The sequence below is a fragment of the Ranitomeya variabilis genome, chromosome 1, assembly GCF_051348905.1.
Source record: "Ranitomeya variabilis isolate aRanVar5 chromosome 1, aRanVar5.hap1, whole genome shotgun sequence".
Lineage (NCBI taxonomy): Eukaryota > Metazoa > Chordata > Amphibia > Anura > Dendrobatidae > Ranitomeya > Ranitomeya variabilis.
The window spans coordinates 222,613,475-222,633,082 of NC_135232.1; the positions used below are offsets into that span (position 1 = coordinate 222,613,475).

The following is a 19,608-nucleotide window of genomic DNA, read 5'->3' on the forward strand; positions in this document are numbered from 1 at the left end:
GGAAAGCAGACCTGAAGACCACTTTCTTTTGCAGAGGGCACAGGCATACTGGATTACAGTCGGCTTAGAGGGGCAACGAGAAGCCTTTCTAGGGTTGGGCATAAATCTGTTGGGAAGGGTAACAGAGAGCGAAAGATAATAGATCCTACGTATATCAGGAATGACTAACGGTGACCGTGTGGCTGCCTGTGTCTCCCTGCAGCAGGCGTGGAGAGGCTCCGATGAGTAGTGAAGAGGAAATCCTATCTGCCGAGGCAAAAGCTAAAAAGCGGAGCATCGGCTGTGCTGAGCCCCAGCAAGCACGACGCACTGCAGAGGGTGTGCCTGAAAAGCTGGCCAATGAGAAGTGGAAGAACCCCTCCGATAGGCTGAAAAACTGGGGGCATGTACTGGCAGGGAGCTCCGTGAACTGCAGAGGTGATCCTGTCTGCAGAGGCACAATGCTCTATTGGAGCATTGGCTGTGTCGAGCCCTGGTAAGCGCGATGCTGTGGTGGGCGTGCCTAAAAAGCTGGACGATGAAGGAAGCGAAAGTACCCCTCCGATTGGTCGAATTGCCGGGGTCGTGTACTGACCGGCAGGGAGAGGAAGCTGTGTGATAGGAGCAAAAGCGTGCAGGGAAGACGCGCGATGAAGCGGGGGCATGGCCAGGTCTGCAGCCAACGGAAGCCCTTCTATTGGCTGAAAAGGGCGCGCGATTCAAAATCGCAGTGGTGAGTGGCCAGAGGAAGCCGGGAGGAGGTGTGGCCAGGAACAAAAGGGGAGGGGGGTTGGGCCACAGAGTTAGAGGATGGTCAGGGTTAAAATGGCCACCGCTATGCAGAACTATAGGAACAAGCTGTCCTGCCCCCTAAGGCTATGTTCACACTTTGCGGGTTTTGCTGCGGATCCACAGCGGATTTGACGCTGCGGATCCGCAGCAGTTTTCCATGCAGGGTACAGTACAGTGTTACCCTATGGAAAACAAAAACCGCTGTGCCCACATTGCGGAAAATCCCTTAAAAAAACGTGCGGAATTGCTGCGGAAAAAAAGAAGGAGCATGTCACTTCTTTCTGCGGATTCCGCAGCGGTTTTCAACATGCACCAATAGAAAAGTGCTGTTGAAAACCCGCAGAGGAATCCGCAGAAAAATCCGCAGTGAAAACCGCAGCGGTTTTGCACTGCGGTTTTTCCAAATCCGCAGCGGAAAAATCCGCAGCTAATTCTGCAAAGTGTGAACAAGCCCTAACAGTGATGCTATGGCCGTCGCTATGCGGGCCCTTAGTCAATGCCGCCCTGCTACCAGGACCTGTTGCGCTTCTGGGAGGGAATCATACATACCTGCAAGGTGAGCCCTGGTCCTCTTCGCAGCGGAGGATGATATCAGGAGCCCCCGGGTGGATGGGGGTCACTGGAATAGTAAATCCTCCTTTCCGCACCGTCTCCGGACGGTGCAGAAGACGGCATCAACCCCTTACAATAAAGGGGGGAGGCCGTCTTCCTCTAAGCCCTCTCCGAGGAGAGGGGTGAGGTGGGGGAAATCGGCAAAGGACCGGCCACTGGGAATCACCCTGAAACACCCGTATAGGTGACAGGGGATTAGGTCCTGCCTGCGGGTCCAAGAGTGGACGATGTGGGTGACACCACACTGCTCTCTCGGTCGCATGAATGTGGGAAAACAGGGTGAGACATTACACCCGGTTACCCTGAAGATGAAGCACCTGAAAAACAAAGGAAAAAGATAAATAAAACAGATGACCTGAAAAGGAAAACTGCGGATCTGGGATCAGATCCAGGTCCGCCTTCTACAGACAACAAGCTTAAACTGAGGTACTTGGTTCCTGTCAGTGGGGTGTATACTGCTGAGGAGGAGCTATTTTCCTTTTTTTGCATAGTGTCAGCCTCCTAGCGACAGCAGCATACACCCATGGTTACCTGTGTCCCCCAATGAAGCGATAAAGAAAAAAACATGTACAGTAAACTACACAAGCAATGTAATAATTATACATAACTAGATGGTGTAAACATACTGACGCTAGAGTTATTAGACTCCCATAGTCAAGAAGCGCTGAATTTTTAACAAATACCTTTATTAACATATAAAATACAAATACACATGGTTAAAAAATGCCTCTCAATCAAAGATTTAAATACCAGTACAGAGACCAGCGAGTTTTAACTTGTGCAAATCCAGGTAAATACGCACAGTTAATACAATTAGTATTGCACAGACTACAATGTAGCAAAGAGGGAAATTAGAAAGTGACAGTGCAGAGTAAATAGCCATAAAGGCCCCTAAAGGTGCCAATAAATTTATTATTGCGTCTCCATAGTGAGATGTGTTTTCCGTTTTCCGGGCTGAAATTGTGTTAGGTGCGGGGGATTATAATGAGATTTGGCCATTGTTAGGCTACAAGGTTTAATAGTATATTAGGTGCAAACACATGCAATTATGTATGCCGGACAATTGTCCGTTACTACTGCTGGATAATTTATTATTGCGTTATGATCCATCATAGGCCTCTGTTTGAGGAAATGGGAATGCACAATATTTATTGGCACCTTTAGGGGCCTTTATGGCTATTTACTCTGCACTGTCACTTTCTAATTTCCCTCTTTGCTACATTGTAGTCTGTGCAATACTAATTGTATTAACTGTGCGTATTTACCTGGATTTGCACAAGTTAAAACTCGCTGGTCTCTGTACTGGTATTTAAATCTTTGATTGAGAGGCATTTTTTAACCCCTTCACGACCTTTGACGCATACGCTGCGTCATGAAAGTCGGTGCCAATGCGACCTATGACGCAGCGTATGCGTCATGGAATGATCGCGTCCCTGCAGATCGGGTGAAGGGGTTAACTCTCATTTTACCCGATCTACAGAGACAGGGGGAGTGGTGCTTCAGCCCAGGGGGGGTGGCTTCACCCCCCCGTGGCTACGATCGCTCTGATTGGCTGTTGAAAGTGAAACTGCCAATCAGAGCGATTTGTAATATTTCACCTAAAAAACAGGTGAAATATTACAATCCAGCCATGGCCGATGCTGCAATATCATCGGCCATGGCTGGAAAACCTGAAGTGACCCCCCCCACCCCACCGATCGCCCCCCCAGTGCTCCGTTATGGGGTCCGGTCCCCTCCGTCCGCCTGCCGGCTCCCCTGTCCTCCTGTCCGCTCCCCCCTGTGGTCCGATCACCCCCCCTGTGCTCCGATCACCCCCCCCTGTGCTCCGATCCACCCCCCCACCACCCCTTCATACTTACCGATCCTCCCGGTGTCCGGACGTCTCCTCGCTGGGCGCCGCCATCTTGGAAAATGGCGGGCGCATGCTCAGTGCGCCCGCCGAATCTGCCAGCCGGCAGATTCCTTACAAGTACATTTTGATCGCTGTGGTAGGTTCTATCACAGCGATCAAAATAAAAAAAATAATAAATACCCTCCCCCTTTATCACCCCCATAGGTAGGGAGAATAATAAAATAAAGAAAATATATATATATATTTTTTTTTCGTTTTCCACTAGGATTAGGGTTAGAACTAGGGGTAGGGTTAGGGTTAGGGGTAGGGTTAGGGTTACGGGTAGGGTTAGGGTTATGGCATGTGCGGATTTGGCTGTGGATCCGCAGCGGATTGGCCGCGGATCCGCAGCGGATTTGGCTGCGGATCCGCAGCGGATTTGGCTGCGGATCCTCAGCGGATTGGCCGCTGCGAATTCGTTGCAGTTTTCCATCAGGTTTACAGTACCATGTACACCTATGGAAAACCAAATCCGCTGTGCCCATGGTGCGGAAAATTCCGTGCAGAAACGCTGCGTTGTATTTTCTGCAGCATGTCAATTCTTTGTGCGGATTCCACAGCGTTTTACACCTGTTCCTCAATAGGAATCCGCAGGTGAAATCCGCACAAAAAAAACACTGTAAATCTGCTGTAAATCTGCAGGTAGAACGCAGTGCCTTTTACCTGCAGATTTTTCAAAAATCGTGCAGAAAAATCTCACACGAATCCGCAACGTGGGCACATACCCTTAGGGTTAGGGTTGGAATTAGAGTTAGGGTACCGTCTCACAGTGGCACTTTGATCGCTACGACGGTACGATCCGTGACGTTCCAGCGATATCCATACGATATCGCTGTGTCTGACATGCAGCAGCGATCAGGGACCCTGCTGAGAATCGTACGTCGTAGCAGATCGTTTGGAACTTTCTTTCGTCGCTAGATCTCCCGCTGTCATCGCTGGATCGTTGTGACAGCGATCCAGCGATGCGTTCGCTTGTAACCAGGGTAAACATCGGGTTACTAAGCGCAGGGCCGCGCTTAGTAACCCGATGTTTACCGTGGTTACCAGCGTAAAAGTAAAAAAAAAAAAAACCGTACATACTCACATTTCGGTGTCCTTCAGGTCCCTTGCCGTCTGCTTCCCGCTCTGACTGTCTGCCGGCCGGAAAGTGAGAGCACAGCACAGCAGTGACGTCACCGCTGCGCTCTGCTCTCACTGTACGGCGGCACTCAGTCAGAGCGGGAAGCAGACGGCAAGGGACCTGAAGGACACCGAAATGTGAGTATGTACGTTTTTTTTTTTTTAACTTTTACGCTGGCAACCACGATAAACATCGGGTTACTAAGCACGGCCCTGCGCTTAGTAACCCGATGTTTACCCTGGTTACCCAGGACCTTGGCATCGTTGGTCGCTGGAGAGCGGTCTGTGTGACAGCTCCCCAGCGACCACACAACGACTTTCCAACGATCACGGCCAGGTCGTATCGCTGGTCGTGATCGTTGGTAAATCGTTATGTGAGACGGTACCCTTAGGGTTGGAATTAGGGCTAGGGTTGGAAATAGGGTTAAGATTAGGCTTGTGGTTAGGGTTAAGGATAGGGTTAGGGTTGTGTTGGGGTTACAGTTGTGGGTAGGGTTGGGATTAGGGTTAGGATTAGGGTTGGATTTAGGGTTACGGGTGTGTTGGGGTTAGGGTTGTGGTTAGGGGTGTGTTGGGGTTAGGGTTGTGATTAGGGTTATGGCTACAGTTGGGATTAGGGTTAGGGGTGTGTTGGGGTTAGTGTTGAAGTTAGAATTGAGGTGTTTCCACTGTTTAGGCACATCAGGGGTCTCCAAACGCAACATGGCGCCACCATTGATTCCAGCCAATCTTGCGTTCAAAAAGTTAAATGGTGCGCCCTCCCTTCCAAGCCCCGACGTGCGCCCAAACAGTGGTTGACCCCCACATATGGGATACCAGCGTACTCAGGACAAACTGGGCAACAACTGTTGGGGTCCAATTTCTCCTGCTACCCTTGTGAAAAAAAAATTGCTTGCTAAAACATCTTTTTTGAGGACAGAAAAATGATTTTTAATTTTCACGGCTCTGCGTTGTAAACTTCTGTGAAGCACTTGGGGGTTGAACGTGCTCACCACACATCTAGATAAGTTCTTTGGGGGGTCTAGTTTCCAAAATGGGGTCACTTAGGGGGGCTTTCTACTGTTTAGGCACATCAGGGGCTCTGCAAATGCAACGTGACGCCCGCAGACCATTCCATCAAAGTCTGCATTTCAAATGTCACTACTTCCCTTCCGAGCCCTGATGTGCGCCCAAACAGTGGTTTACCCCCACATATGCGGTATCAGCGTACTCACAGCAAACTGGGCAACAAATATTGGGGTCCAATTTCTCCTGTTACCCTTGTGAAAATAAACAATTGCTTGCTAAAACATCTTTTTTGAGGAAAGAAAAATGATTTTTTATTTTCACGGCTCTGCGTTGTAAACTTCTGTGAAGCACTTGGGGGTTGAACGTGCTCACCACACATCTAGATAAGTTCCTTGGGGGGTCTAGTTTCCAAAATGGGGTCACTTGTGGGGGGTTTCTACTGTTTAGGCACATCAGGGGCTCTGCAAACGTAACATGATTCCCGCAGACCATTCCATCAAAGTCTGCATTCCAAATCGTCACTACTTCCCTTCCGAGCCCCGGCATGTGCCCAAACAGTGGTTTACCCCCACATATGGGGTATCAGCGTACTCAGGAGAAACTGCACAACAACTTTGGGGTCCAATTTCTCCTGTTACCCTTGGGAAAATAAAAAATTGTGGGTTAAAAAATCATTTTTGAGGAAAGAAAAATATTTTTTTATTTTCATGGCTCTGCGTTATAAACTTCTGTGAAGCACTTGGGGGTTCAAAGTGCTCACCACACATCTAGATTAGTTCCTTGGGAGGTCTAGTTTCCAAAATGGGGTCACTTGTGCGGGAGCTCCAATGTTTAGGCACACAGGGGCTCTCCAAACGCGACATGGTGTCCGCTAATGATTGAAGCTAATTTTCCATTCAAAAAGCCAAATGGCGTGCCTTCCCTTCCGAGCCCTGCCGTGCGCCCAAACAGTGGTTTACCCCCACATATGGGGTATCATCGTACTCAGGACAAACTGGACAACAACATTTGGGGTCCAATTTCTCCTATTATCCTTGGGAAAATAAAAAACTCCGGGCTAAAAATCATTTTTGAGGAAAGAAAAATATTTTTTTTATTTTCATGGCTCTGCGTTATAAACTTCTGTGAAGCACCTGGGGGTTTAAAGTGCTCACTATGCATCTAGATTAGTTTCTTGGGGGGTCTAGTTTCCAAAATGGGGTCACTTGTAGGGGAGCTCCAATGTTTAGGCACACAGGGGCTCTCCAAACGCGACATGGTGTCCACTAACGATTGGAGCTAATTTTCCATTCAAAAAGTCAAATGGCGCGCCTTCCCTTCCGAGCCTTGCCGTGCACCCAAACAGTGGTTTACCCCCACATATGAGGTATCAGCGTACTCAGGAGAAATTGCCCAACAAATTTTAGGATCCATTTTATCCTGTTGCCCATGTGAAAATGAAAAAATTGAGGCTAAAAGAAATTTTGTGTGAAAAAAAAGTACTTTTTCATTTTTACGGATTAATTTGTGAAGCACCTGGGGTTTTAAAGTGCTCACTGTGCATCTAGATAAGTTCCTTGGGGGGTCTAGTTTCCAAAATGGGGTCACTTGTGGGGGAGCTCCAATGTTTAGGCACACGGGGGCTCTCCAAACGCGACATGGTGTCCGCTAAAGATTGGAGCCAATTTTTCATTCAAAAAGTCAAATGGCGCTCCTTCCCTTCCGAGCCCTGCCGTGCGCCCAAACAGTGGTTTACCCCCACATATGAGGTATCAGCGTACTCAGGACAAATTGGACAACAACATTCGTGGTCCAGTTTCTCCTTTTACCCTTGGGAAAATAAAAAAATTGTTGCGAAAAGATCATTTTTGTGACTAAAAAGTTAAATGTTCATTTTTTACTTCCATGTTGCTTCTGCTGCTGTGAAACACCTGAAGGGTTAATAAACTTCTTGAATGTGGTTTTGAGCACCTTGAGGGGTGCAGTTTTTAGAATGGTGTCACTTTTGGGTATTTTTAGCCATATAGAACCCTCAAACTGACTTCAAATGTGAGGTGGTCCCTAAAAAAAATAGTTTTGTAAATTTTGTTGTAAAAATGAGAAATCACTGGTCAAATTTTAACCCTTATAACTTCCTAGCAAAAAAAAATTTTGTTTCCAAAATTGTGCTGATGTAAAGTAGACATGTGGGAAATGTTATTTATTAACTATTTTGTGTCACATAACTCTCTGGTTTAACAGAATAAAAATTCAAAATGTGAAAATTGCAAAATTTTCAAATTTTTCGCCAAATTTCCGTTTTTTTCACAAATAAACTCAGAAATTATCGACCTAAATTTACCACTAACATGAAGCCCAATATGTCACGAAAAAACAATCTCAGAACCGCAAGGATCCGTTGAAGCGTTCCTGAGTTATTACCTCATAAAGGGACACTGGTCAGAATTGCAAAAAATGGCAAGGTCATTAAGGCCAAAATAGGCTGGGTCATGAAGGGGTTAACCACGTGTATTTGTATTTTATATGTTAATAAAGGTATTTGTTAAAAATTCAACGCTTCTTGACTATGCGAGTCTAATAACTCTAGCGTCAGTATGTTTATATTAATTTTGAAGTGTTTCCCATTCTAGGGGTTGAAGAAATGGGTTGGTGCTTTATGTTTATCATAACTAGATGGTGGCCCGATTCTAACGCATCGGGTATTCTAGAATATGTATGCGTAGTGTATAGCACAGCCCACGTATTATATTGCGCAGCCCACGTCATACATTGCGCAGCCCACGTAGTACATTGCACAGCCCACGTAGTACATTGCACAGCCCACGTAGTACATTGCACAGCCCACGTAGTACATTGCACAGCCCACGTAGTACATTGCACAGCCCACGTAGTACATTGCACAGCCCACGTAGTACATTGCACAGCCCACGTAGTACATTGCACAGCCCACGTAGTACATTGCACAGCCCACGTAGTACATTGCACAGCCCACGTAGTACATTGCACAGCCCACGTAGTACATTGCACAGCCCACGTAGTACATTGCACAGCCCACGTAGTACATTGCACAGCCCACGTAGTACATTGCACAGCCCACGTAGTACATTGCACAGCCCACGTAGTACATTGCACAGCCCACGTAGTACATTGCACAGCCCACGTAGTACATTGCACAGCCCACGTAGTATATAGCAATGTGGGCATCATATTCCTGTTAAAAAAAGAAATAAAATAAAAAAATAGTTATATACTCACCTTCCGGAGCCTCCGGATCCAGAACCGGCCTTTCCCGCTTGCAACGCTCCGGTGCCTGCTCCATGCTGCGGTCTCGCGAGATGATGACGTAGCGGTCTCGCGAGACCGCAACGTCATCATCTCGCGAGATCGCAGCATGGAGCAGTCACCGGAGCCTCGCAAGCGGGAAAGGCCGGTTCTGGATCCGAGGGGCTCCGGAAGGTGAGTATCTAACGATTTTTTTTTAAATTATTTTTAACATTCGTTTTACTATTCATGCCGCATAGGCAGCATGAATAGTAAAAAGTTGGTCAAACAGGGTTAATAGCAGCGGTAACGGACTGCATTACACCGCGGCATAACGCGGTCCATTACCGCTGCCATTAACCCTGTGTGAGCGGAGGGGTGTATGCGGGCAGTGAGTGCGGGGAGTAAGGAGCGGCCATTTTCTTCCGGACTGTGTGCGTCGCTGATTGGTCGCGGCAGCCATGACAGGCAGCTGCCGAGACCAATCAGCGAACGAATAACCGCGACAGACAGAAGGACAGACAGACGGAAGTGACCCTTAGACAATTATATAGTAGATTTGCAAAATAGAAATCAGACAAGGTGATTTTCTGGATTTATTTTCTCAATTTGACCCTCATAGATGTAGTCTACCTATGATGTCAATTACAGGCCTCTCTCATCTTTTTAAGTGGGAGAACTTGCACAATTGGTGACTAACTACTTTTTTCCCCCACTGTACTTGCATTGGCAAGTCTCGTCCGAGAGATACGAGGACAATCATAGTATGCAGTGATTTTTTTTTCTCATCCCAATCTGAGGGCTAAAAAAAAAAAAAAAAAAGCACAGATAAGAATTCATAACTTGTCGAACAATACGCTAATGTAACTATCTCCATGCCAGAATCAAAAATTGTATATTGCCAGCTCATTGCCCTTTGAGTTGTTTTTTTCCACAAAGGAGCACGGGATAATCCACTTCCAGACTTTAAAAACGTATTCATGGAACACTGACAAAAGAGCAGTCTGAATCATTGCTACAACCCTTATGGCAAAAAAACGCTTTTTACAACCCATCTGCTTATATCCATCGAGCTGGGCCAATCACTGAAAGTTTGTGCACAGGTTAAAAACAATAATACATTTTTCATATATGCAAATGACATTCTCTTTAAATAGTATCAGTCAGCACTTTTGTAATGTAAAGTAAAGCCATGGCAGTAGTGGCGCTGTAATACGGATTACACTGATATCGTCGGTGAAGAAATCCGCTATGTTCTTTAATCATCATTTGAAGTTTTCTGCTAATTAGATCTTCGTGCAGAGGGGGCCGCACTGTGTACAGGGTCTTCTCTTCCCTGACCCCTCCACCTGCCTCCAGGGTGTGAATGAAGCCTCCTGTTTGAGCTCTCAGCAGTGATCTGTCTCACGGGCTGGGAATCCCAGACAGTGAGAAGACCCAGTATACAGTTCGGCCCCTGTGCATCGAAATCTAATTAGTAGAAAACTTCAAATGCTGATTACAGAAGAACCATAAAGCAGATTTCTTCACCAAAAGGTATCAATGTAATCAGTATTACGGCACAACCATGTCGTTACTTTACATTACAAAAAGGCTATGTGCACACGTTGCGGATTTTGCTGCAGATCCGCAGCAGCTTTCAATGCGTTTACAGTACAATGTAAACCTATGGAAAACGCAATCCGCTGTGCCCATGCTGCGGAAAATAACGCGCGGAAACACTGCGGGTTACATTCCGCAGCATGTCAATTCTTTGTGCGGATTCCGCAGCGGTTTACACCTGCTCCATAATAGGAATCCGCACAAAATCCATGGTAAATCCGCAGGTAAACCGCAGTGCCTTTTACCTGCAGATTTCACAAATCCGCTGCGGAAAAATCCACAGAGCTCAAAACTACGTGTGCACATACCCAAATGTGCTGACATTCTCTTTAACAAAAGAATCTTGATAAAATACCTGTGAATAAACACATATACTTACTACCAATAATGATTTACTACATCATGTCTGTTATTAACATAGGCTGGAAATGGAGTATGTGGTAGTCCTGAGGAAGGACTAATTCTGAAACGCATTGATAATAAACCACTTTCATTTAATTGTCTTTGGATGTTGGAACCAGCAGCCCATCTGAAATCCACTTTTTCCTTTTTATATACGAATTGATCCCTGTGGATATTGCCACAGCTGGTAGTTATGCCATACAGTGGTTGTGTTACACACCTCTCAAGGTATCTCACCCTTATCTTTCTATGATTCATACCTGGATAACAACTGCATTTTTTACGTTTTTATTTTTTTATAGGATGGGATTAGATGCAGAAATTAGCCATTTCATTGTAAACCCTGCGTTAGACATCTGAATGAAGCTTTACGATGACATAGTACAGCTACATCAGAGTTCACAGCACAGCACTGATTATGTGTGGCACAACAGTTTGTGCTACACATACACTAAGAGAAACACTTCTAACAAACAACAATGTATTATGAGTGTTTTTGATTCACTTATGCTTTTTTTCCTGACATTGTTTGTAGTCCATTTTATATTTTAACTACCGTAGTTTATTGAAACATTTGGCTTTATAAAACGTTAAGTTCACACTGCGTATTTCTGAAAAATACTGCAAATTAAGTCAGTATTAAAATGGTTATCTTCACCTTTAGTGATGAACAATTGTATAGTGCTTGTAATTTTCCCAAATATATTAGTTTTTAAAATTTCTCCTGTCCTCCCTCCACTGAAAAATGTCATTTTTATTACCTGTACTCTGGTTCTTATTGGACCATCCACGCCTGCAGTCACCGCACATGTGCAGAGCTTACAAGTTCTTTCCAATAGAGCTTGTACACAATATACTAGTACGTAAAAGCCATCTCACCAGGGTCAAGATGTACCCAGTCAGAACGTCCTAGCCTCAAGTATTAAAAGCAGGGCTGTGGAGTCAATAAGCAAAACCTCCGACTCCTCAATTTCCCTGACTTCCAACTCCACAGCACTCCCTCACTACTGAGCATGTGCATAAAGCGCAGCACAGATTCATCTCAACTAAAAGCCAATATCCTTAGATCAGGAACAGAACAGACATTTATAGGACATTTCATAACTTTCCAAAATTCTTATGAAGACATTTACAGCACATCGTGCATTGTTCTACTGGACCCAATGTATTATATATTTTAGGATTCGGTCCATTTTATACCAACTCCACAGCCCTGACTCAAAAACCTTAACAGGTGTCAAAATTACCTCAATGTGAATAAGGGCAGAGCAGGACCAGGGCCTAACTGTGGACACTAAACAATGGGAACCTATATAAACGTAATGCCCAGCTCAAGAAAACTGGGTATACCTTGACACTGGTGGGATGGCCTTTACACTTTTTTTTTTTTTTTTTTTAAATCAAAAATGGCGTTTACTATGTACCCTATAATATTTATATGCACTGTTGCTTTTTACATACTTACAGCAGGGTATACATTCATTTGATTTCTGTCTTTGGTTTGATCTGTTTAATGGCCAATGTGAACATGCTCCTACACATTGCATGTACACCATCTTATACTCCAGTTCATTTCTTTCAGTTTCACTTTTGGCTTCTTTAATGCAGCAGAGACAATTGTGCTTCCTTTAGCATGCGATCGTGAACAGTTTGGGCCAGCTACGCATCCATACTGCTGGACTGAACTGCCACTCTGGCTGGGTAGTGGCGCACTCCTACATCAGAGCATAACCCTTCTAAAGGAACTGTGATATGAAAAGCTTTCGATCATTTGTAGGAAGAACTGAAGCTTTGGAAGAGATGAACAAGAGAGAAAGGACAACTTTAATACAGAAAGTAGGCTATAGATCATTTCCAGCACGAGGGAGCTGGTGGAACTGGCTTGCGCCTTGGAACAAAGGTACTGGAGTGTTACAGTAGTAAATAACTAATACTTGTAAGGGATAAATAAAAGTATGCCTCACTCATACATAGTTGGGTGTAAAAGATGTATAGAGCAAGTATACAGTTTCTACAAAATCAGCAATGTAAAGCAGATAATCTGATAAAATACAACGCCAAATTGGACAACAACCATGTCCTGAAGTGGCAGCACTAATGAGTTTCTATGACGAGCTACGAGGGGCCTGAATAAGACAGTTTAGTGCCACAATTGGATTCTGGAGGGAACAGTATGGTGGACCACATGGGTCGATTGGAGGATTGCCAGTCAAGAAGTCATTGTCCAGTAAGTAAATAATGGAATTTTTGAAGGTGAACTCCGTTTGAGTTTGGGCATCCTGATGAGATTTTGTCTTTTCACTTTCATCTACAGCACTGTCACTGCTTTCTATTAGACTTTCCGTGGATGTAGAGTTTTCGGGCAAATCATCCAGATCTTCGGATTTAATGGACACAGTTATTATTTCGGATGACAGATCTTCGCCTTGGCTGGCATTACTGCAGGTTTCCATATCATTTTCAGTTGATGTAGTATACAATGGAAAATCGTCCAGAACTTCTGACTTAATTGACAGCGGTAGTGACGGATATTGGGAGGTCATCGCACAAAGCGACGTTTTCTGTTCTCTCTTCCTTTTGAAAGTTTTTCTTAGAGATAAATCTTCATTCACCTTTTGTGAATTAAATGGTACATTATCAAAAATGGTGGGGACGGCATTTGGACGTAGTGTTCGACTGAGAACATTGACGATAAAACTGTTATCAGAAAAGTGCAGAGAACAAAGGCGAAACTTGTTGCATTTCCTTTGCTTGTTGTCCAAAATTTGTCTGGCGACATTGTCAATGTCCTTGAACTTTTGCCCCATTTGTAGAAGCCAGTCTTTTATTCTTGGCAATGAATTTGGAAAAGAGTGCAGTTTGATCTCATGGCCATTATGAACCCGTCCCGGGGTGTATTTACAGCCTGTAATCCAACAAACCGGCATTGTGTATTGCCTGGAAAAAAAGAAAAACAATGTTCAAATGGACTCAAGCAGATGAATACATTGAGGTTACTAAACCTGTGGCACAGTGCACATTGTCTATAGGAAGTGGCACCCTGGAGAAAGTTATCAATCCTGGGGACACAACTAGAAAATGCTGGGTCCTACAGAAAACATCAGTGCAGCTACCAGCTTTATGTGAAAGTAAGAACATCCTTATCTGCAAGCCGCTGTCATAAGACACACAACTAGACCAACAAGTGCGCCACAACTCTTACAGGGGTGATATGTAACGTATAGCGTCCTATCAGTTACTAAGCAGTTAGATCCAACTGTAGGCTTAATTTCATTCACATCGCATATAGAAAAAACAAACAAACAAACAGTCATGATCCACACAGCTAAAGCAAATAAGGCAGCACACTGTAGCGCTGAAACATGCAAACATGAAACACGAAAATTGAACTGCATTACTGCACTAGAAATATGAAAAATGAGAGCGTTTAGCACATAAAAATGGCCAAATTTATGTGTACCTGGTAGCCACTTTACGGCATCTCTCTTATACCAGGTCCTACGCTTTCCTTTCCTTTCCTCGCTGAGAATAAACGCCTCCTTCTGAATGGGTACCTGTGAAACCTCTTCTTAGACTACATTATCTCTCTCTGTGGAGGGGTAATGGACCTGCTGCAATTAAAACACCTGTGACTAAGAGGCGGAGTGCTCGGTCAGAAGGCTAAATAATACATTTGAAAAAACTGACCGTCACATCCAAACATAGACTAAGTGTGAACAGGTGCTGAACCTAGAGTCACTAACTCATATATATAGTCAAGCAAATAATGCAGCACACTGTAGCGCTGAAACATGCAAACATGAAACACGAAAATTGTTCAATTTTCGTGTTTGCATGTTTCAGCGCTACAGTGTGCTGCCTTATTTGCTTGACTATACAAGAGTTGGTGACTCTAGGTTCAGCACCTGTTCACACTTAGTCTATGTTTGGATGTGACGGTCAGTTTTTTCAAAATGATCCAGACAGCTATGACGGGCTGGCAAGCTTTCATTATGCCTACAACCGGCATGGCAGCCAGTTGGCACCATGTGATGGCATGTTGCGTGACATGGAGGTGACAGAGAGACCCATCTAGCTCTAACTGCAGCATCTATCTGTACACAGCAGGAAGGAGACATGTACATTGTAGTAGGATGTCGGCTGCTAATTTCAACCCTCATGCCATCCAATGAAGGTGGGGGATGCTAAGGATGGAAAAGTCCTTGTCAATCATGCCAACCTAACAAAGCTAAGCAGATAAAAAAAGGAGACACAAAAAGCGCAATAGGGTCCTACCTCACGTTGCAAAGGGTACACCCACCAAAAGAACTACTCACCTGGTGAGGACGATAAAAGACATAATAATGGCGGCTGCTGCAGATACATAGGTCAGTGCCGGACCAGGTAGAAGTGTACACTTAGAAGGAGAAGAGGATTATAATTGCGCTGCCGCCAGAATAATTCCAGGAATAGTAAGGGTTCAACGTGGCTTATTCAACGCGTTTCAGAGTTCAGACGCCCCCTTCATCAGGACAAACCATACCTAACAAAGCTGTCACTGATCCAGAGGCTCTGCAGCAGTAGCAACTAGCATTTAAGACTACATGTGAAATGATAAAATATTACTGTAGGGAGGTGATGGGGATAGCAGCCACAGGTAATTAGCCTAACGCTTCGCCCTAGTTGCCACACAGACTAGTTTGCAGCCAGTGTGAGACTCCTGAGCCCCTACAGTTGTGGCCAAAAGTATTGACACCCCTGCAATTCTGTCAGATAAAACTCAGTTTCTTCCTGAAAATGATTGCAATCACAAATTTGGTATGATTATCTTCATTTAATTTGTCTTAAATGAAAAAACACAAGAGAATGAAGCAAAAAATTGATAATTTCGCACAAAACTCCAAAAATGGGCCAGACAAAAGTATTGGCACCCTCAGCCTAAGGCCGGTTTCACACTGCGTTACAGCAGCCCGTTCAACACATACGGTAACGGGCTGCTGTAACACAAGTGCCGACTTGGCACCATCGCTAGCGCAGATAGAGCATCTGCTAGCTCTATCTGCGCTAGCAGTGACGGACCCTGAAACGCTGCAGCCCGCGTCTCAGGGTCCGTCACTCAATGACGGCACATGGCTAGCGCACGCCCATTGTGGGCGTGCGCTAGCGATGCGTCCGACATAGACCTTAATGGCGGGGTTACGGACTACGTTACACTGCGTTTATGCCGCGGTGTAACGTAGTCCGTCTAACGGACGGGTTCAACACAGTGTGAACCCACCCTAACACTTGGTTGCACAACCTTTAGCCAAAATAACTGCGACCAACCGCTTCCGGTAACCATCAATGAGTTTCTTACAATGCTCTGCTGGAATTTTAGACCATTCTTCTTTGGCAAACTGCTCCAGGTCCCTGATATTTGAAGGGTGCCTTCTCCAAACTGCCATTTTTAGATCTCTCCACAGGCGTTCTATGGGATTCAGGTCTGGACTCATTGCTGGCCACCTTAGAAGTCTCCAGTGCTTTCTCTCAAACCATTTTCTAGTGCTTTTTGAAGTGTGTTTTGGGTCATTGTCCTGCTGGAAGACCCATGACCTCTGAGGGAGACCCAGCTTTCTCACACTGGGCCCTACATTATGCTGCAAAATTTGTTGGTAGTCTTCAGACTTCATATGCCATGCACACGGCCAAGCAGTCCAGTGCCAGAGGCAGCAAAGCAAAGCCAAAACATCAGGGAAGCTCCGCCATGTTTGACTGTAGGGACCGTGTTCTTTTCTTTGAATGCCTCTTTTTTCTCCTGTAAACTCTATGTTAATGCCTTTGCCCACTTTTGTCTCATCTAACCAGAGAACATTCTTCCAAAACGTTTTAGGCTTTTTCAGGTAAGTTTTGGCAAACTCCAGCCTGGCTTTTTTATGTCTCGGGGTAAGAAGTGGGGTCTTCCTGGGTCTCCTACCATACAGTCCCTTTTCATTCAGACGCTGACAAATAGTACGGGTTGACACTGTTGTACCCTCGGACTGCAGGGCAGCCTGAACTCGTTATACAGTATGGAGCATCATGTGTGGCCATATTTTTTTGTTTATAATTATTGTTTATGAAACAGTGTGATCAGCAGTGCTAAATGGGTGTGGTTGGGACGTGGATATGGGTGTGAATAGTTATGAATGGGTGTGGTTAGAGGCGTGGCCTAAAATTTGTTGTGGCGTACGTTGCGCGCCACAAACTTTGTCCCTCTTTCCCATCTTCATAAGTTGGGAGGTATGGTATTACATTAGTGCACACATAGGTTTAGGGCTTTTTATTTGAGTAATTTGTATATGTGTTCGGCTATATTTTTTAAGGTTTGTCATTGTGGGCGGAGTATAAGGTCTCCAGATGTTTCTTGGCCTTAAAAGTTACTAAATTTACACAAATGTGCTGTAGTCCCAGCCAATGTATGTACTCAAGAAATTCTTACAGTTTTCTGCAGCATGCGCAACTTTTTGCACTAAGAGGTTGGAAAGGAGTTTGCTCCCCGCAGAGGGACGGCTACCTGCTGCTCTTACGGGGGGGGGGGGGACGGCTACCTGCTGCTCTAAAGCCCCTGTCTCACTAAGCGAGATCGCTGCTGAGTCACAAGTTTTGTGACGCAACAGCGACCTCAGTAGCGATCTCGCTATGTGTGACACGTAGCAGCGACCAGGCCCCTGCTGTGAGATCGCTGGTCGTGTCAGAACGGCCTGGACCTTTTTTTGATCGTTGAGGTCCCGCTGGGTAGCACACATCGCTGTGTTTGACACCTTACCAACGACCTCGTTGACGACTCAGACACTGAATCGTCATAATAGCTCCCATGTGACATCGTTGTACAGGTCGCTGGTGAGATGTCAAACAGTGAGATCGCAGCAGCGATCGTTGGAGATCTCACTGTTTGACATCTCACCAGCGACCACATAGCGACGCAGCAACGATCCCTGAAGGTCGGATCGTTGTCGGGATCGCTTTAGCGTCGCATAGTTACTGCTCCCCACGGGGGGGGGGGCTGATGGCTACCTGCCTAAAACTACTGCTGAGGGCCCCAGGAACATTGCCTCATTGCCCACGATTGCCATCACATAACTTTGCCTGCTGGAGGATAAACCTGCTGGATTGAGGAGTTTTCATGACTTACCTGTCAGCAGGACTAGAGCTCCTCCCCCTCTGTGGCGCCCAGACCTCCTCTGCCCTGTGCTAGCCCCTGTGCCTGGGCTCCAGGATTCCCCGTGTCCAGGCTGCCTGTGGCTGTTCCCCCGGATATCCGCAGCTCGAGCGCAGAGTGGTCTCGCGGGATAGTGTAAACCTCGCGAGATCAGACTCCAAGAGCCGCTATTTATGTCGGCGCTGATTGGGTAGCTTCCCAGAGCCTCAGATTCCCTTCCAGTTATCAATGTAGCCACCTATTTGCAGTCCCCGGGTCTCTCACAAGAGGCAGCAGTTGAACGGCCAGAGCCCTAAGCGAAGACAGCGAACACCGCACATCCGCGCCTGCGTGAGCGTACTAGCCGGCAAGGGCTCAGTGCGCCTGCGCAGACTCCGCCTCTCAGCTTCGGCCGTCGAGAGCTGGAGAGGTGACGTCAGATGTGAGCGTAGCTGTGGAGGCCGGGACGCTGCTCGTCTCCAACATGTCCTTGCACAAGTGCCGGGAAGAATGGGGGGAACTGGAGAAGGAATTCCGGCAGCTGCAGGTGAGAGGCGGAGAGCGGGGACTGTGCACACTGGTGCCTTGTGCTGCGGCTTTTGTGTTGGGCTACGGCAGGGTCTCCTTTAAAGCACAGAGGAGATTGCAGTACGAGACCCTGCTGGATACCCGTGCCTGATCCTGGACGAGTGCGCGCTCCTCTGCTGCCGCCGTGTGTGCTCCGTCCGCACTGCACTCATCCAGCACATTACTGTGTGCAGCCGGGGATGAGCACAATGCAGATTACTTCCCTCATTAAAGGGATGGCCGGGATTACAAATCACAGGACCGTGTAACATTTGGGGAGAGACATCTGATGTCGGTGAGATCAGGAAAAGAGACATAAAGGGCGGGTGTAGGCGCGTTATATGGCGCTGGGGCGGGTGTCGGCGCGTTATATAGCGCTGGGGCGGGTGTAGGCGCGTTATATGGCGCTGGGGCGGGTGTAGGCGCGTTATATGGCGCTGGGGCGGGTGTAGGCGCGTTATATAGCGCTGGGGCGGGTGTAGGCGCGTTATATAGCGCTGGGGCGGGTGTAGGCGCGTTATATGGCGCTGGGGCGGGTGTAGGCTCGTTATATGGCGCTGGGGCGGGTGTAGGCTCGTTATATGGCGCTGGGGCGGGTGTAGGCGCGTTATATGGCGCTGGGGCGGGTGTAGGCTCGTTATGTGGCGCTGGGGCGGGTGTAGGCGCGTTATGTGGCGCTGGGGCAGTTGTAGGCGCGTTATGTGGCGCTGGGGCGGGTGTAGGCGCGTTATATATATGGGGCAGCACGGTGGCTCAGTGGTTAGCACTGCAGCTGGAGTCCTGGGTTCAAACCCAACCAAGGACAACATCTGCAAAGAGTTTGTATGTTCTCCCCGTGTTTGCGTGGGTTTCCTCCCACATTCCAAAGACATACTGATAGGGAATTTAGATTGTGAGCCCCATCGGGGACAGCGATGATAATATGTGCAACCTGTAAAGCGCTGCGGAATATGTGTAGGCGCGTTATATGGCACTGGGACTGCGCTAAGCGCACACGGCCAGATATAGAAATCAACTGAATGGTGCAGAACCGACATGACCGTCAATGATGATTTATTGTGAAATACATAGCTAATCAGGGGTAATGCACTGATGTTATAAGAAAGTGCGGATCAAAATACACTGCTCACAAAAATAAAGGGAACACTAAAATCCCACATCCTAGATATCACTGACTGAAATATTCCAGTTGTAAATCTTTATTCATTACATAGTGGAATGTGTAGTGGAGGTCTGGAGTTGGAATGATGCTCAAAATCAA

At 46.4% G+C, this 19,608-nt stretch overlaps 1 protein-coding gene and 1 long non-coding RNA gene across 2 annotated transcripts in view; one reads left to right on the plus strand and one right to left on the minus strand.

Annotated features, from left to right (window-relative positions):
- Positions 1-12,448: 12,448 nt before the first annotated feature.
- Positions 12,449-17,978, minus strand: LOC143810156 (uncharacterized). Its single transcript, XR_013222679.1, has 2 exons — positions 17,775-17,978; positions 12,449-13,582 (listed from the first exon to the last, which is right to left on the minus strand). It is a non-coding gene; the product is annotated as an uncharacterized LOC143810156 (long non-coding RNA).
- TMEM120B (transmembrane protein 120B) overlaps positions 17,856-19,608 on the plus strand; it is a 63,723-nt gene continuing 61,970 nt past the window's right edge. Inside the window, exon 1 of the mRNA XM_077293035.1 lies at positions 17,856-18,327. Within this exon, the coding sequence (XP_077149150.1) occupies positions 18,265-18,327 (63 nt within the window). The 5' untranslated portion in view covers positions 17,856-18,264. The remainder of the gene's footprint in view (positions 18,328-19,608) is intronic.